Here is an 18766-nt window from a genome sequence, read left to right as displayed (position 1 = left end):
CAGAACTTACTGATAAAGCAGTGCTGATAAAGATGCTGCAAAACCGGAATAATAATGAGTCCTTTAACTTTTTTTTTAACACGAACTCAAAGCCAAACTACAATTTACCCAGATAATTAGAAATAGAACTGTAATTCAAGCCCATAAACGATATTTTTATAAGCATTCTTAGGTGAAGCTATTTGCCTGCAACCCTGCAACCATCCCCTAGACAGATACATACATACATACATACATACATACATAGACAGACAGACAAACCGACCGACCGATTCTTGGGGCTGGTTTACTTTTTAAGGGGACTGAGGGGTGCAGGGACAGCCCAGTGGAGTCAACTTGTAAGTGTCCGGGGAAGTAACTCAGGCCAACTCTCCTTCTCTGAGGGAGCTCCCTCCTCAGGTACATCAAGGCTCGCCCATCCCATTCCCTTTTAAAACAACAAACATGATCCCCCTTGTCGCGCTGACTTGGCCTCTGGCTGCATCCAACAGCGCCAGGAAGCCGGGCTCTCGGGGCGCCCCAGCCGTGGCCGGCTCGAGTCCCCTCGCGACCGGCTCACACACACGTCCCCCACCTCCTGCCCCCACTGGGCCCGCGGGGTTCGGGAGCCGCGGCCGGCAAAGTTTCCCGGCCGCTCACTTGGGCGGCCATCAAGGAGCCGCCCGGAAGCTACGGGAACCTCGGACGCCCAGTGAGGCGGCCACGACCGCGATGGACACGGGTTCGGGACCGGCGGAGAAGCCCGGGCAGCCTGGCCGCGGGTACCAGGAGGGGGCTCACCGTCGATGTTCTCGCGGTCGCTGATGTGCTGCAGATTGCAGCCCGTGTCCTCGCGGCTCAGGTCGGTGTCAGGCCGATAGGACTCCAGCCGCGAGTGGGCATTCCTCCGGAGCTTGGGGCTGGACGACACGCAGCACGAGGTAGTGTTCCCCATCTTCGGTGGCCCCCGACTCCTGCAGCTGTCGGTCCCGGGGCGCGGGCGGCGGGGGCGTGGAGGGAGGCCCGCCCGCCGCCGCCGGAGGGGAGGGCGGAAGCCCCGGCCGGCCGCCGGGTCAGCAGCGGCGGCGGCGGCGGGGCCTCGCCATGGGCGGCGGCAACGGTGACGAGCGAGTGGCGGCCCCGGCTCCCCTCGGCCTCCGGGGCCCGGAGGGCCTGTCTACGGCGGAGGAGCGCTGCGGTCAGCGCGACTGCAGCCGCCGCGCCGAGCTCAGCCCGCCGCGGCCATGGCGGGCGGCGCCGCGCAGGCCGCCTCCCCCCACCCGCTTCCCGGTCGGAGCCCGGTTCCCCGGTGGCGGCGGCGGTGATGGCCTCGGCAAGCGGTTCCGGTTCACTTTGGAGACACACGGGTGCGCGCCGAGCGGGCGGCGGGCGTGGGCGCAGCCTTGGGCCCAGCGAGGCCAGGCGAGGCGACGCGCGGAGCAGCGGAGGATGCTCGTGCCCGCCCTCGCCGTCGGCGCCCTCGCGCCCGCCCGCCGCAGCCCCGCCCCGTCGACGCCCCGCCCCGCCCCGTCGACGCCTCTTCCCTGTGCCCTGGAAGCAGATCCGCCGCCAGGAGGGGCGAGCTGATCGCCGCACGCCCTGGTCTCACGCGCGGTGGGGTCTCGCAGGGATCCCGGCATTACCTCGTCGTTTCTCTGCCCGTCTCCGCTCCCTCCGCCTCGTGTCGTCGCTCGGACGAGGTGTGTGTCACCTCCCGGTAACCCGCGGGGGTCCGAGCCGGCGGGAGCGCAGCGCGGGGAGGGTAGGACGGATGGGGACCTCGACACTGCCCGGGGCCACCTGCGCCGCTTGACTTTTTAGGATTAGACATTTAAATGAAGTTAGGTCCTGACGTGGGAGTACGCTGTCCTATCTTGAAGTTGCTGAGGACTTGGTGATAACCCCTGTTTTTAATGAGTTCCTTGGAGGTTAATGTGAGGTTGACCTCCCATGTTTTACCTTTGAAATGTGCTGGGAACGGCCCTGCCAGCTCTCTAAGGTAAAGAAAGGCATGTGAACGGGCCCCATCCGCTCCTGCCGCCCCCGAAGCCCGAGGCTGGTGAGACTGTTGCTTCTTTGTTGGAAGAAGGTGACAAAAGCAACCTTCTCACCCCTTTTCCAAATAGTTCCTGAAAGATTCATGGAGTGAAAGGGGGCATCCAAGATCTCAGGACTAGTTAATGGTACATCCAGGTACTAAAAAGCAGGAGGAAGGGTAATGGTATTTATCACCAGTCATGTGTTTACGTCTTGTCAAAGGCTTTGTAAATAGTTAACTGAAGAACCAGCGGAGTGGGTCAAGTGGTAGCTTGCTTGTCTAGCAAGCATGAGGCCCTGAGTTCAAACACCAGTACCATCAAAAAAAAAAAAAAGGAACATTTTGAGGGTGTAGCTCAGTGGTCTAGCACTTGCCTAGCATGTGCAAGGCCCTGACTTCAATCCCCAGCATCACAAAAAAAAAAGAAAAAATATCTATTTAATTCACATCTAGTTTCCATTGCACAGGAATGTTAATACATAAGTCCGTAAGGAGAAAACTCAATGCTCTGAGCTGAAGGCTATTTGTTGAACTAAGCGTCTGATAACTTTGGGAAATAGTGTTGGCTAGATGAGAGACATGTAAGAGGGAAGTTCTAAGGAATGGCAACTCTTGAGACGGTTGGTAGGTGACAATGGGACAAATCATCAAGGCTGCACACCTTACTTCCCAGGAAGGTTTGATGCAATGACAGTGTGTGGGTTAGTGGCTGAGAACTGGGCGAGAGATTCCCATATTGTCTGTTCGGAAGCTGCCTTGTACTTCGGGGCATTGTATGAGAGTAGGCATTCAATCATAGATCTACATGTGCATGGCATATCCAGTCAGGCATATTAAAGGATCCTTATTCATAAAATGTGTATTTATGTTAATGTTAGGTTTGAAGGCCTTACCAAAAGAAAGGGGCTAGCGGAAAGACAGCATGGCTGTCTGTCTGCTGCACATTCAAGTATGTCCTTGGGCCATGTTAACTGGGAAGAACAACTAGAGGTACAGGAAGACATGGCTGGGGGGCAGGAGAACCAAGTATCCTTGCCAGAGTGAGGTACAGCCACTGGTCAACAGTGTCCCTCTACTACCCCCCACTCCCTCTTTGACAATCTGGTCATAATCCCCTTAGAAGGGCATCTTTTAGACTTATTCAGGAATATGACTTTGAGTTAACTGGCCTGAAGAAGAAAGATAGATGCTAAAGTCCCAATAGTGCTTTACCTGGGTACCAACCCTCTCCATCTACATTTAACACACACACACAAACACTTCAAATTCCAGACGGAGATGCCCCTGGCCTGACGCACAATGACACCTTAGGAAAAATTTTGTGACACCAAAATGATAGTAGTAAAAGGTGATTGTTATATGCCATGCACTGTACTAAGTATTTTCCATGTCCAAAACTAAGCTGTCACTCTGTCTTATAAATACAGACACTTTAACTGTTACAAGTAAACCTATTCAAGACCAAAATCCTGAGAAATGGTCAAACCAAGACTTTGCACTTGGTTCTGAATCCAATGTTAAGAGGTCCCCTGCTCAGCTGCATTCCCCTCCAGAACTCCTGCCTCCCCCTCTCCCAGGGGCCACCTGTGTCACTGAACAAAAGGGAAGCAGATTGGGAAAGTCTACATTTGTGAGTGGAAAAGATTTTGGTGTTGCTTCTCTCTTTTGTTCTGATGGAAGCTGGGAACCTAGTGCTTAAGACTAGTTCTACATGAAGAGAGATAAAGGGGTGAGAGGATTGTTGTTCTTTCTCTGGAGCAAGCGCCTTTCTGAGCCAAAACACAGGGAGCAAGGTTGAAGAGGAACATCATGTAGAAAGTGTGCATCTAATCACAGCATCACCAACATTGGGTCACTTGGGAATCTTAAGTGCAGGGACAGTTCCTCAACACAGTGTAGACCTAGCCCAGATAGGGGTAAGAGGTTGTAGAGGAATGTGGAAGGAGTGAGAACTGCAACAAGGCCCTGTTGCAAAATGTTCATCCTTAAAAAATATCAACCTGGATTTACTCATACCCACCATACTCAAACAAAAGTTCATTTGGAAATTATTTTCCTGAACTCTTTCTCCATAATCCTATTCAAGAATTTGGTCACTGGAAACAGGTAAATATGAAAGTTAGTGAACTAAGTCTTCCCTTCGGGTCTTTTTAGCAGTAGTAGGTTTTGTTTTTTAACAAAATTTTCTGTGGGAATTGTATCTTTAAACCATAAACAATATTAGTATTAACTTACATGGTTTAATAGATCTACTTACAAAAGCCAGTCGGGAGCTAGGTCTGTAGCTCACTGGTAGAGGACTTGCCTAGAGTGTGTGGGGCCCTGGGTTCCATCCCCAGCAGGTGGGGTGGTGGGAACAAGAATTGGCTACCTTAATTGAATCAGGTGGAGCATAATTGCAGCCTTGCATCAAGCACACTCATATGTATGGAATATGAATCAATCATTTGCACAACTCCTACATAACCTCTGAGAACATAGAAAATACTGAGCCATGTTAGCCCAGTACCTGGTTCTTTGGTCAAAAGAAAGAAAATGCCTAGAGTCAGAAGGAAGAAAAGCCTGCTCAGGGTATAGCTGCCCTTATCAGCTGGTAGCCAGTCTCCCATATCAGATACTCAAAACATTTCTAAGGCAGTTGTAGAAAAGCCAAAATAACCAACTGTCACCTGTTACGTTTCTTGAGCATGTACTGAGCCAGGCACCTTGGAGATACAAAAGTGGATATAAGATATAGATCTTACCCTTGAAAAACTCCAAGTCCAGTAATGTCACTAGAACAGGTTTTGAAAGGTCTGCAACATGGGTAATTATACTAAATCAGTGGTAAGGTCTGAAAAATGCCAGCCTGCTACCTATAAGTATCTACATTTATCCCCAGTGGATGTATCTAAAATTCCACTCAATGATTTATTCCCGTGAAGTAACAAAATACCCAGAGATTCTCTGACAGAATGAAAATTACCACAAGAAAATAAGAATGGCTAATAGATTTAAATATTAGTGCCAAATCTTTTGGACCAGGGTAACTTCCAGGAATATTGGGTTAAGGAAGATTCTGAGATCATGTTCCAACATTGCAAGGAAGATGGTCGCCATGAGGGAAGGGGATGGGGAAGACAGCAACTTTCTGTCCATAAGCAAAGCCTTTGTTTATGTGATGCATAATGAAGCAGGTAACAGCCTTAGTTTCTGGATATCTGGGAGAAGGCCCACTTGGAAACTGGTTTATCTACCTCAGTATTGAGAATCCACCACATCTTCAAGATAAATGACCTTAAGAAGCCCATGCTTAGGCTGGCGTAGTGTCTCAAGTGATAGACCACCTGCCTAGCAAGCGTGAGGCCCTGAGTTCAAACCCCAGTACCACCAAAAACAAACAAACAAAAAAAAAGAAGCCCAGGCTCTCACTTGCCAAACTCTTCTTCATCCTTCCATGCACATCAAAAATGGAAGTGGTAAACACATATGTACTCCCAATATCAAGGATGAACTTTTAATAAGGCAAGTCCAGCATCTAGCAAGGAGGTAAAGGCATAGGTCAGAGTGCAGAGACCTCCATGTGCCCATCCCCTGCCCATTCTCCATCTTCCTTAATTACAGAGCCTCCGTTTTGTGAGGAACACCACAGTTTTCCCAACACAAAGAAGATGGCTGGTCATGTAACTAAGTCTGGTCCATGAGGTTGGAGAGGAAACTTCCAGGAAAGCTCTGAAGAGTCTTCGTTTTTTTCTGCTTCTTGGAATATGAGTATGATGGCTGGAATTCTAGCATTCACTTCGTGACCTTCTGGATGGATGCTGTTCTAAGACACTGCCCTTATAAGCTTTTACATGAGAGAAATAAACTATATTGTGTAAACCACTGTGACTTTGAACTCCCAAGTTACATGCATCTGAGCCTTATTCTCATCTGGCCAAGATCTGACATTGCTCTTTGATAAGAGTTTATGTATTCATTTTGAAAAGTTTCACTGATTTGCCCCAGATAATAGGTACTCTGAACAATCATTGTGGGGTAATCATTTTTACACTTGGCTCCCCATAGTAAAGTCGAAACCAGAATAGAAGGAGGCAGTAAGCAGGCTCCAAAGCTAAAAGGAGGTTTTGGGTGGCAAAAGGACATTGCTTGCTCAAAGGGCAGATTAGTCCCACTGGAAATAACATCCCTAGTTCGAATTTTGGATTTTTGAATTAGTGATGCTCATCAGGTAAAGTCTGTGTGAACATTCAAAAAAATTTTTAAAACTCAAATCTGGCGCATCAAAAGAAACAGTTTCCAGAATTGAGAAATAACCCACAGAATGGGAGAAAATCTTCACCAGCTATTGAGCAAATAAATAACTCCAGAACATGCAAAGAACTCAAAAGACTAAACAACAAAAGAACAAATAATCCAGTTAATAAATGGGGAGATGAATTGGATAAGCAATTTTAAGAAGAAGAAATACAAATGGCTAAAAAGTATAAGAAGCAACACTAAACATCCTTAGCCATAAAGGAAATCCAAATTAAAACTGCACTAAGATTCCATCTCACCCCAGTAAGACTGGCAATGATCAAGAAAACAAACCAGGGCCTGGTGGTTCACAATTTGACTCCTAGCTACTTGGGAGGCTGAGATCAGGAGTGGTATTTGTAGGTCAGCCTGGGAAAATAGTTCAGATACCCATCTCCAGAATAACCAAAGCACAGTGGACTGGAGGTGTGGGTCAAGTGGTAGAGCACCTGCTTTGCAAGCATAGAGCCCCAATCCCACCAAAATAAGAAAAAAGAAAATGCAAACAAATGCTGATGCAGATGTGGGGAATAAAAGGAACCTTCATACACTGTTGGCAGGAATGTAAACTAGTGCAACCACTATGGAAATCAGTATAGTGGACAGTTCCTCAAAAAACTAAAAAATAGACTTACCTTATGCAGTTCCACTCTGGGACATATACTGAAAGGAGTGTAAATCAATATGCAAGAGATACCTGCATATCCATTTTTATTGTAGCTCTGTTCACAATAGCCAAATGTGGAAACAGCTGAGATGCCCAACAACCAATGGATGCATACACACACACACACACACACACACACACACACACACACACACACACACACACACACACATATATATCATGGAATGAATAATCATAAAAATTAAAATATGTCATTTGCAGGAAAATGGAAGGAACTGAAGCCACTTGCTGAGCAAGTTAAACCAAGCTTAAAAGGCCAAGTACCACCTGTTCTTGCTCCAGAACCTAGACCTAAAATGATGATGATTGGACAGTCAACCTGGACTTCAATGCAGCCCTCCTTAAGTATTCCCAGAACTGGAAGCTGCCACTTAAATGTGACAGGTACTTTTACATGTCTTAGTTAACTGGCCCTGTTCCCAACATTACAAAACCTGACAGCATTTCAAAAGTAAAACAAGGATAGCTGATGAAGTAGTAAGTGTTAACTTACTACTTCTACGTCACAGTAGTTACCTCCAAGGAACCCAAAATTCACTGCACCTTTTATTCAATATTAAAACAGCCCTAGGGCCTCCAGGAGCAGCAAAGTAGATCCCACTGAAACTGGCAGTGCTGTCATTCCCCTGCTTAGAGTCTGCCACAGCTTCTCATTTTCTCTGACATCTGCCTTCTCTCCAGCCAATCAGAATTGCTCTTAACTCACTCTTGCACCTGCCATTCTGGTCTGACTTCTGAAACACCATTCCTCCTCCCTGCCCATCTGTGCATTTTTTTAATACTACTTAACCTTCAAGGCTCAGCACAGCAGTGCTTTCTCCCTGTCCTTCATACTGGAGATCATAAACTCATGTGACATGGGTGTATAATAGTGGGGCGCTTGCCTAGCAGGCACAAGGCCCTGGGTTCCATGCCCAGCACAACAAAAAACTCACATGGGTTTTCCCTAAAACTCTCATAAGCTACTTTTCTCTCCTGCCTTTTGTTGTCTTTATGCATCAATTTATTTTGTCTTACCTACCAAGCTGTGAGCTTCTGAAAGAAACATACAGTACCATCACAGTGCCTGGCATCTCTAAACTGAACATACTCCTTTTTCTATCCCCACTCAGTATTTATAGGCCTCTGCTGTTTTTCTTTCTCCCCATTTTTTTTTCCTCAATAAGGGAAGTACAGAAATGAACTAGAGGCAGGGTAGGGTGAGGCATTGCTAGTGCTGATGGTAGAATGTTGGAGTTTTCATGATAATCCCCTTTTACTATAGGGTGTTGTTGTCTGTTTGTTTAGGGTTTGGGTTTGTTGGGGTTTTTTGGAGGGGTAGGTGGGGCAGTGCTGAGGATGGAACCCAGGACCACCTGCAGACTAGGCAAGCCTATAGATTGAAATTTTGAGAAAGTATTTTTCTCATTAGCATCATGATTCTTTTGAGATTCATAGATACCTATTAGCAATAAATATTGTTTATTGCCTTTTATACTTTCTCTTTAATGTAATTAACCAGAAAACTGGCCCTGCTAGTACTTCTCAGAGCTTAGACATGACTTGTATTAGGAAGAAAGACTCTAGAGTAAAAATATAATTCTCAAAGGGAGAAGTTAGAATTCCACAGCTCTTTTAGAAAACACCAAATCTTTCAGAAGAAAAATACGCTGTGGTTATATGTATCTGTATGTGTATATAACAATGCATACCAGTAGACCATATCAGTCTGTTAAAAAATTTTTCAGTTTTCCAATCCAGTAGTTCTGAATACAGGGGCAGTCTGCCCATTCCAGAGACACCTACATGTACCACTGAGGAGGAGGTGCTACTGGCATCTAGTAGGTAGAGGCCAGTGATGTGCTAAACCACAGAGGTGCACAGTGCAGTTCTCCATCCAGGATTTGCCCAGCCCCAAATGGCAAGGATACCAAAGATAGGAAATCCTGGCCCAAATCACCTAGTCATTCACTTCAAATATTCGCTCTTTATATCAGAACAAACATAACCTAATACTTTCCAGACCATCTGAAAGAAAACAACAGAAACTGTGTTCTATAAAGCACTCATTATCTCATTTAGATTCCTACTAAAAACAGTTTCAAAGGAAAAAGTAGGACCGAGGCCATAGCTCAAATGATAGAGTGCCTGCCTGGCAAGGGCAAAACCCTAAGTATAAACCCCAGTACTGCCAAAAAAAAATTTTTTTAAGGAAAAAAAATAATGCTTGCTTTCATATTAAACTAAGTAAGACTAAATCCATTGAAATCTTAGAAGTTAAAGAACCTTGAGTCTGTTGCTGAGATGATGTGCAAGCATAGAAAACACCACTGGATTTGTTCTGTTTAGAGTCAGAGATAATGATTATTTCCTTCATATTGACTCTCAGTAATTTGTTAATGTTTTCCCTTTTTAATGGTGTGGGAGATTTCCTTTGATCATTTGATCACACTTGTATACTAATTTTGTGTAAAATTTAACAAATTTTAACCAAGCAAAGAATGGTGGTCGCATGCTTATTATTCCAGCTACTCAGAGAATCACAAGTTCAAAGAGACTATCTCAAAAAATACAAACAAAAGGGCAGGGGGTATGGCTCAAGTGGTAGAGTGCTTCCCTAGTATGCAAGAGGTCCTGGGTTGAATCCCCAGGACTAAAGAAGAAAAAAAAAAATGTTGGCCTCCATTTTGTTCTATAGCCTCATAGATAGTTCCCTATCCTAGTTAAAGTTTTTTTTTTTAATTTACAGTGACTACAAATCATTAGTTTAGTGTATCATAATTTATTGAACCCCTCCCTGCCTAATGGATTTTCATTTTTGTATTGTTTATTCATTTATTCATATGTGTATACATGGTTTGGGCTATCTCTTCCTGCTGCCCCTACCTCTTCTCCTTCCCCCTACCCCTTTTGCCTCCAGGCTCATTTGTTTTTCATTCTAATAGAAAACAGTCCTCAGATGAGCATTTTTATATGCTGATCTTTTTGTCTACATCTGCTTATTTCCATGAAAGGATTGATTAGAATTAGAATTTCCAGGTCATTTTGATAAAAAAGAAACATTTTTAAATCTTCTGATAAAATATTGCTGAATAATATTGGAGAAAGTCTACACTGTTTTACATTAATAATTGCTTCATTATTGGTATTCCAAACATAGAGAACTTTTAGACATCCTCTGAGCTGTGTTTAGATGAATTTCCATTGCTCCTAACAGCACTTTTACATGCCTGTATCACAGCATTTATCGACATGTATTATTTTATACCTGCATTTCTTCAAGTAAATTCTGAAGTGGGAGGCAGACTTGTCCCAGTACTAAGACTGGTAATATCTAACAACACCAAGATACTTTCCAGATAAATTGTGGTCTCAATCTCCATTTCCCGATGGCAGACCAGAATAAATTTTTGCACCGCTAACATAGGGAAACAATACAACTGAAAATCTATATTCATCTAACTCTAACCCTGACTACTCAGCATGTTGTCATTTTCCCAAGCTCCAAACTGCTTCAGTGTTAACACTTTTTTGGTGTTGTTTAGTCTATCAGGTAAAGTTGGTAATATATGTGGTGTTCTGCATGAGGTAGTGTCACCATACCCCAAGTTGCTCAGCAGCCTGAGATAGGATGATTACAGATCTCACAGAGACTTCTTCCAGTTGCTTAGCTCTGACACTTCTGCATTTTGTAGGAACCTAACCTTGGCAAAGCATATGAGGCTAAGTTATAATGAATATTGAATAGTCACTATATGACAAATGCCAAGAAATACAATGGGTGATGCAAAGAAAGAAATGAGAATTCCTACTTCTGTCTTTATCTTACCTCCCCTTCTTTTACCCTCAGCTCAGAGACTTGGGGTCTTCCATTTGAGAATGTCATCCATAACATCTGAATAGCTCTTCTTTCTATGGCACCAGGCTGGAAAGAGGCTGGTCAAAGTAGGGGCACTCCTCACTCCTGTGACCTAAGGATGCAAAGCCCTCCCCCTTTGCCTCCTTGCATAACAGGGTGCCCAGAATTCCCAGTTGGCCCTCTTTGGGGGACTTGTCTGAAAATCCCGTCTTTGATAAGTGATACTGGAAATGTTCTCACATCAGCCTGGTACTATAAACCTAATTCAACTCACCCAGTAAGCTCTGAGGAGCTAGAGAGGAAGGAGCAAGAGCTGGAAGGAAGAGCTAGATTACACGGGACTGCTCTGGGAGGTTGGAGGGGAAGTTGCACCAGGAGCCACTATGGAGGAAAACACAGGCTTCAAGTACAGGGAGAAGGTGAAACAGTAAAATTCCCAGAGAAGACACACCACTTGCCCACTGCCTTACCCTCCTCCCACAGTGTATAGTTCACAATTTTGCTGCAAGAAATTTGTGTTTAAAGAGTGTAAACAGAGAGGTGAAGAGGACTTAGGTCCACTGAAGTTTGTGCTAGAATACTGTGAAAAGGGGAAGGCCACAGGAAGGAAAATTACTCCCTCTTCCTGATAGTTTTCTCTGATCACAAGTCTGTATTCTGATTTAAAAAGAATTTTTAAAAAAAAATTTGAAAGGAATATTAATAGTCATAGATGTTAAATTATGCTAAAGATTGCCACTTAATTTTTAATGGTGAAAAACTGAATGCAACTAAATACCCACAAATTAGGACCAATCAAGTAAATTCTGCTCCATGCAATGAATTAAAGTCATAAAAATCAGGATGTGCATCTATATTTATTGTTATAAAGCAAGCCATGAAATTTTGTTGAGATAAAAGCGGATTACAAAACTGCGCCATTTGACCTACTCATGAAACACTATGCCCACATGAATATATATGCAAAGAGACATGTTAGGGAGATTCACAAATAGACTGTTAACAGTGGTTATCATCAAATTAACACAAGTTATTTGATTTTATTTTCCTCCATCCTTTTTTTCCTTTACTTTACATCTGCATCATTTTCAAAAGAAATAATGTATTTCTTCCCTCCAAAAAGAATATGCTAGCTAAGTCCTTTTACTTAAAATGCTTTTCCTCTGATAATCTAAACCATCATTTTGCCAAAACAAAGGATTGTAGAATAAAATCCATGCTCCTGACAGAACAGAGCCCAAGCTGGACCTCCAGCCACCTCCATAGCTGTAAGACCAAGAAGCAAGTGGAAGTCATGGTTTTGATGCAGGAGAAGGGGAACCTGGGATTTTGACATTGTGTACACAATCCTAAATCTTATGCTAAAAAGCATCAACTGCTACAGTTTTTGCCTTTGAGTATAGAACATGTTATCCTTCCACTTTATTTATCTTACTATAAGATTATATTAGTGATGTATATGTCACTTCAACTAAGATGTCTTCCATTCTATCACTTAGATTCTATCCCCCTCCCCCTTTTTTGGGCAGTATTGGAGTTTGAACTCAGGCCCTGGTGTTTACTAGGCAAGCCATAACCCCAGCCCTGATTCTGTCCTTTTGAGGACCACTTCATACTCCTCTTTTCCCATTCTCTTTTCCCCTAGGCTGTACTCCTTATAGCTGAAAGCAAGGGAGCTGTATGAACATTTATTTTTGCCTTTTAATGATTGAAACATTGCCAAAGGTAACATCTCCAAAATGGAAATCGCGATCTCTCCATTGAAAAAGGCACAGTGGCTCAACCTGTAATCCCAGCTACTTCAGAGGCTGAGATATGAGGATCATAGTTCAAGGCCAGCTTGGGTAAAACCTTAGTAAGACTCCCCCAATCTCAACAGATAAGCCAGACATAGTGGTTCATGCTATAATTGCAGCTACCTGCGAGGCAGAGGTAGGATGATTTTGGTTCATGGTTGGCCCGGGGCAAAAAGTACAACACCCTATCTGAAAAATAACTAAAGCAAAAAAGGGCTGGGGGGCATGGCTCTAGAGGTAGAACACCTGCCTAGCAAGCATAAGGCCCTGAGTTGAAACACCACTACTGCCAAAAAAAAATTTTTTTCCAAAAGTCTAAACTTGAAAGATTTTTAGAAATGTATATTTGGTGTACAAAAGGGAGAATGAAAAAAAATAACTTCAAACCCAATAAAGTAGGCAAAATTCCTTTAAGAAACCTCCATACCTCGGAACCTGGTCCTAAGTAGGTGATGAGAGGCTTACAGTACCTGCTTGGTAGACCAGATTCAGCTCAGTTACTGCCCACTCTGGACTCCAGGTCTCCCGCTGCTTGGTTAAACTTCTCCTTTACATCATCCACCCTTGAGATGCATAGTGCAGCTGTGGTCTGTAAATTAAATAGCATGACTGAGCACCAATCCAACACATACAACATTTCTATGGAAATACTCAACATAGGAGCTTATTTTGATTGGTAATAAAGACCTATAAACAAAGCATTTGGATAAATCTCTTAAATTCAAATAAACCAATACAACAAAATTATACCAACAAAACTTAGTTATCTACTGCGGTCTCAAACTAAAACCCCATTGAAGAGAGTCTGTAAGCATGGGAAAGGTCCATGGTCAAATAACCAGTACACCTTTCTCTGGAAGCAAGAAAGGGAAGCATCATTTCAGGTGTTAGTGTTCTAGAGAGACTTAGTGAGAAACCCGGAGCCAAAAATCCAAAAGATGTATAAAGAATTTTTTTAATTATACTATGCTGTTTTCATGCCTTAAGTTTTTCTCTAAGGTTATGAGGTGAATCTGAAGAATAAAAGAAATTCTGGGTTATATTTAAGAGTGGTCTTCCTAAAGAATATTTTGTAATGATTCTTTCCTTCATAATAGGTATATATGCACACTTGTATGTAGTCAGTATTCTGAAGACTACAGTGAGAATGTCCGCATCACCACAGTCCCACTCACATAACCACTGGAAGAGACTGACTCATCAATCAATTGATTGATTTTGTTGGTGGAAATTGAACCCAAGGCCTTGCACAGGTTCTACCTTGGACCTCAGTCTCAGCCCCGAGAGATTGAAATTCTAAGTGTCAGCATACTATTAAAATGTAAAGAATTAACTATCTATAAAAATATAACTTATCTACAAAAATTTTATTTGGAGATACAAAATTTGGCACATTTTTGGCAACCCCAGTTCAGAATGACCATCACGGTTTACATTCTAATTATATATTGTGATAAGTCTTGAGAAAGCAATGGACCCATGGAACCATAATCACCACAATCAAGATATAAAACACCTCCATCACTCTCACACCCATAGTACTCATACAGTTAGCCATTCGAGGGCACAGTCTCCCTAGATGGCTCTTCCCCTGCTAAACAGCAGCTACATCCAAATGGAGCTCATCTGCCCAGGAACTGGAACCGTGAAGACAGGAAGTGAGTCTTTCCTCACCTCACTGTCACTCACACAGCTTTTCCTGGGAGCCCACACTGTGGTCTGCAGAGCTCCATCTTCCACATTGGCAACCCAGCCAGCCAGAACTGGTAAGGTAGAGCTTTCATGGAAACATGCCCTCCTCAACCATGCAAATTTCATCCTGTTGTGCCTCAGACTCCCACATTCAAAGACAGCTTGGAATTTTCCTGGTCCTAACTCAAAAGTGGCCTGATTCAAAATTCAAATCCAACAGATTCCACAGAAAATCAAATGAAACAGGTGTGGTGTTTGATAATGCAAGTAGAGTAGAACAGAGAAGAAATAGGTATTGTATCTTTATCTGAAAGCTAGGACATCAGCAGAACGACAACAAGCCTTTGGGTTTTTGCTCACTGCTGTCTCCAACTCCTGGAATAAGACCTAGGGCATAACATGATCAGAAATGTTTGTTGACTGAGTAGAATGGTCTCTCCTAGTCTCTGAATCCTTACCCCCAACAATCTTTATTTATGCTGCGTTCCATTTTAAATATAAAGCATCATTTGAGGACTTTTAGGAGCTTTGTCTTCGTAACAGTGTTGGTACTTATCTCTCAAGTTGTGTTCAATGCAACTATACCAGTTAGTAATTCCATTTGGAGTATTCTTGAAACAAGGAATAACAACATGTTAAACAGAACTGAGAAGAAAGTCTTTTACAGAAAGACTTTGATAATGGAAAAGCATATATTAATGATACACTTTGCTGGGTGAAATCAGAAATTAACAAAACGCAATGCATTCATTTGCTAGGGTTGCCATAACAAAGTACCACAGACTGGGTAGCTTAAGTAACAGAAATTTATTTCTAGAGACTACAAGTTGTAGAGGCCTGAAGTCCAAGATCAAGGTGTCAGTAGGGTTGGTTTCTTTGGACAGCCGTTCTCCTTTACTTAAGGTGTCTGTCATGTCTGGTATCATCACATGGTCCTCCCTGTGGGGTCTGCCTGTGTCCTAATCTGTTCTCAGGAAGACATTAATCATATTGGATAAGGACCTGCCCTTTCTACCCTGTCTTACTTTAAAGTTCTGCTTCCTACAGTCTTTGAGATGTACTGGAAGTTAAGACTTCAACACATGAATTTGCAGGGAAGGGGAACAACAACTTAGGCTATAACATGGGAATAGAGAAAAGCTAATGCTGCATTTATATAATATATACATTTTCTAGTGTTAAGTCACTGGAATCACTTGGACAACTAGATTTTGATGTTACCAAATTTTATTAGCAGCCAGTATCATGAATGGAGAGAGAGCTAAAATTAAATCCTACTGAAACATCAAGACACTATTTCCCTAAAATCTAGGAGTCTCTTATAATCTGTTACAAAAGAATTAGGCAATTGGCCCTGTCCATCTTCCAGAAATGTGCCTATATTTATAAATTTCTTTTTTTTTTTTTTGGCAACACTGGGGTTTGAACTCAGGGCCTCACACTTGCTAGGCAGGCACTTTCACTGCTTGAGCCACTCCACCAGCTCGAAATTCATATTTTTTAAATGTTGGTCCACATACTTTGTAATCTAAAACGTCATCCAGTACAATCATTGACATCTAAACCATCCTCAATATTGTAATCATTAAATTCTCAGCTATGACTGTAATACCCTATCTTGGTACTTTCTGAACTTTCATTTTGTTTTTTACTTTTTTGGTTGTACTAGGGTTTGAACTCAGGGACTCATGCACCCTACCAGTTGAGCCACTCCACCAGCTCTTCTTGGTACTTTCTACTTTACTCCTTATTGCTGATACTGTCGTCTTAAAAAGAAACAACCCAAACAGGTTCACAACCATCCAAAAGAAACTCAGAAGTAGGAAACATTGCTTGACAGGATATCTGTGGCACAACTTAATTCAGTAAACTTAAGCAGTTAAAAGTATTCCTGCTCAAAAATCTGCTTAAAAAAGCTTTCACCCAGGCTGGCAAAGTGGCTCAAATTGTACCAAGCGTGAGATCCTGAGTTCAAACCCCTGAGCCACCAAAAAAAAAAAAAAAAAAAATTTGTTAAAAAGGTTTCACCCAAAGTTAATCAGATTGTTCAGGAAACTAAGCATTTTTTTCCATTGCTCCTAAAAATATAAATTGATTCAAATTTTCTGAATGCCAAATTTTGCAACACTTATCAAAAGCCATGGACTATAATAAACCTGTTAATCCTGTGTTTCTATTTCAATTAATTTGTCCAAAAGAATCATGAGTATGGTTAAAGACATAGCTCTTTGGGATATACACAGCAGTGGTGAACATGGGGCCACATTCTACATCAAGAAGAGAAGTCAAACGAGGGGAAGATTTTACTGAGTGAACTCTGTCTTCTGGAGACTGCTCCAGGAAACATTATTCTGTACCTCTAACTTCTGATCCCTACCTCCTGGCCAGCTCTGTTTCTCTGTTGCACTGCTACGCAGGTAAAATATGGCCAAAGTATTTAACAACAGATTGTTAAACGAATTGTGATCCATGTAATAGAGTATCATGCACCATTAAAAACCACATTCTAAGCCAGGTATGGTGGTGCCCACTTGCAGTCCCAGCAGTAGGGAGGAGGCTGAGGCAGGAGAGACAGCCTTAGCTATGTAATACCCTGTCTCAGAAAAATCACATTTTAAAATAGTATTTAATAGCACAAAAATCGCCATGTTATTTTAAGTTTTTAAAGTAATATTTCTTAGTATAGTCCCAAAAGGATAAATACTGTATGATTCCACTCACTTGAGATAGAGTACTCAAAATTATAGAGACAAAAGGTAGAATTGAGAGGCTGGAGGTATGTCTCAAAGGGTAGAGCACCTACCTAGCAAGCATGCAAACTCCAGAAGTGCCAATAAAAAGGGGGTGCGTGAATTGGGAGTATGGAAAGGTTGAAATGGGATATTATAATTCACTGGGTACAATTTCAGCTTTAAAGGCAAAAAGGGAAATGCAGAGGAATGTTGGTGATGGTTGTACCTCATGATGAATGTGTTTAATACTACTGAACTGTACACTTAAAATGGTTAGTATGCTAAATTTTTATATGTATTTTACCACAATAAAAATGTTAAAATAGTTACTAAACAGTGTGATCTCATTCCTATTAACAGAGACAACTTTGGACAATTTATAACATTAAAAAAAATTGCATCATTTTTAATTTCCTTTTTCTGTTTATCTTTCTAATTTCCTACAATGAATGTTTCATAATCAGAAAAAATACTTTAAAATGATTCCCGCCCAACAAAAATAAAACTCAAAATTTACTTTAATCTTGTTAATGAAACAAAACCAGCCTTTGTGTGTCTCTCCCCTCTGAGTTATCTGGGTGGTATGTGGGTTGGCTGGGATGTGTGTGGTAGAGGCCACAGCAGGGGAATCTTCTGGAGGCACTTGCCCCATTCTAGCAGGTACAGCATGTGACTCTGTTGCCAGTAAGAGCAGTGGTTGTTCCCGAGGGCCAGAAACAGAAGGGCCTCAAGGAAGTGATAGTTGTGTGGGCAAAGACCAGAAAGGAATCTGTAAGAATTGCTAACTGTATACCTCCTACTTCACTGACTTAAAATAATAAAAAGAAATCCTTAACCCATCAAAGATTTTGCCGCAATATAAAGAAATTTGTGAAAATGGTATACTCTGAGGAGCTACATGTGTTTCTGGAGATGAGATTGAAAGACAGTGACCATGAAATGTGCTTTTGTCATGTTCTAGTCTTTACGCTTTCATACACAGTAGACCATGTAAACCCACTGTACCTATTCCAGGAAGGCAAGAGAGAACCTGCAGCCTCAGAGGGCTGCAGTGACCTGTCTCCTGCAGAAGACTGTCCCTTCTACAAACCCGATGATCCTGAAACCCTCCAAAGTAGTCATTCTTGTGCCCTCCATGCACTTTCCCTCATCTGGCTCCTACCCATGACCATGACCACTTCATTGCAATGTGTCCTTTCCCACTATATGGCTGATTCTTACATCTTTGTCCCCAGCCTTGGCCTCTCATATATGCTCCAATTTCCATTTGCCCAGCGTTTATAGGATCCCCTCAAAATGAATCCTTCCCCACCTGTCCTCCCAATTTCCCCTTCCTTGTCAGAGCTACCACCATTTTTCTGTGAAAAAGAAATCTAGATGGTGTCTGTTCTCTCTCATTTATTGTCTCATTTAACCTGTCACACAGACCTGTCCAAAATTTCCTTAAGGGATACTACAGATTTCATGTTTCCTTGTTTATTCTCTTTGTTACCCATAGTCTGGGCCTCTCCCACACCTGTACCTCTCCTACTTCCTTTTGCTTGGTTGTCTCGAGCGAAAGTGTGCCTTCCCTCCTTCCACTAGCCCATTCGCCTCCCGCCACTGGTAAGTGCATGTTTCATTGTCACGTACTTCCAGGCTCAGGGACTGGTATCAGCTTCCACTTCCAAGCCCAAACACCTTACTGGGTTTGTGGCATCCTTTTTAAGCAAAACTCCCCCCGCC

General features: G+C 42.8%; 1 protein-coding gene and 1 long non-coding RNA gene across 6 annotated transcripts in view; one reads left to right on the top strand and one right to left on the bottom strand.

Annotated features, from left to right (window-relative positions):
• Window positions 1-13211, bottom strand: part of LOC109700328 (cyclin-Y) — a 666198-nt gene extending 652987 nt beyond the window's left edge. The window contains exon 1 of one of the 4 annotated variants that reach the window (XR_012442082.1): window positions 13088-13211. Coding sequence is in view for 1 of the 4 variants with exons in the window: in XM_074056412.1 (XP_073912513.1) it covers window positions 781-934 (154 nt within the window). In the remaining 3 variants the exon portion in view is untranslated. Of the gene's footprint in view, window positions 1-780; window positions 1028-13087 lie in introns of those variants that run through there. The other 3 variants (XR_012442074.1, XR_012442079.1, XM_074056412.1) reach the window with 3 other exon arrangements.
• Window positions 1523-18382, top strand: LOC141417496 (uncharacterized). Of its 2 annotated transcripts, XR_012442084.1 has the most exons (3): window positions 1523-1679; window positions 7185-7367; window positions 13715-18382. It is a non-coding gene; the product is annotated as an uncharacterized lncRNA (long non-coding RNA). The 2 variants fall into 2 exon arrangements; XR_012442085.1 differs by lacking the exons at window positions 7185-7367; window positions 13715-18382 and adding an exon at window positions 5621-7138.
• Window positions 18383-18766: the final 384 nt, after the last annotated feature.

The sequence above is a fragment of the Castor canadensis genome, chromosome 15, assembly GCF_047511655.1.
Source record: "Castor canadensis chromosome 15, mCasCan1.hap1v2, whole genome shotgun sequence".
Lineage (NCBI taxonomy): Eukaryota > Metazoa > Chordata > Mammalia > Rodentia > Castoridae > Castor > Castor canadensis.
This window is presented reverse-complemented; position numbering and strand designations above follow the sequence as displayed.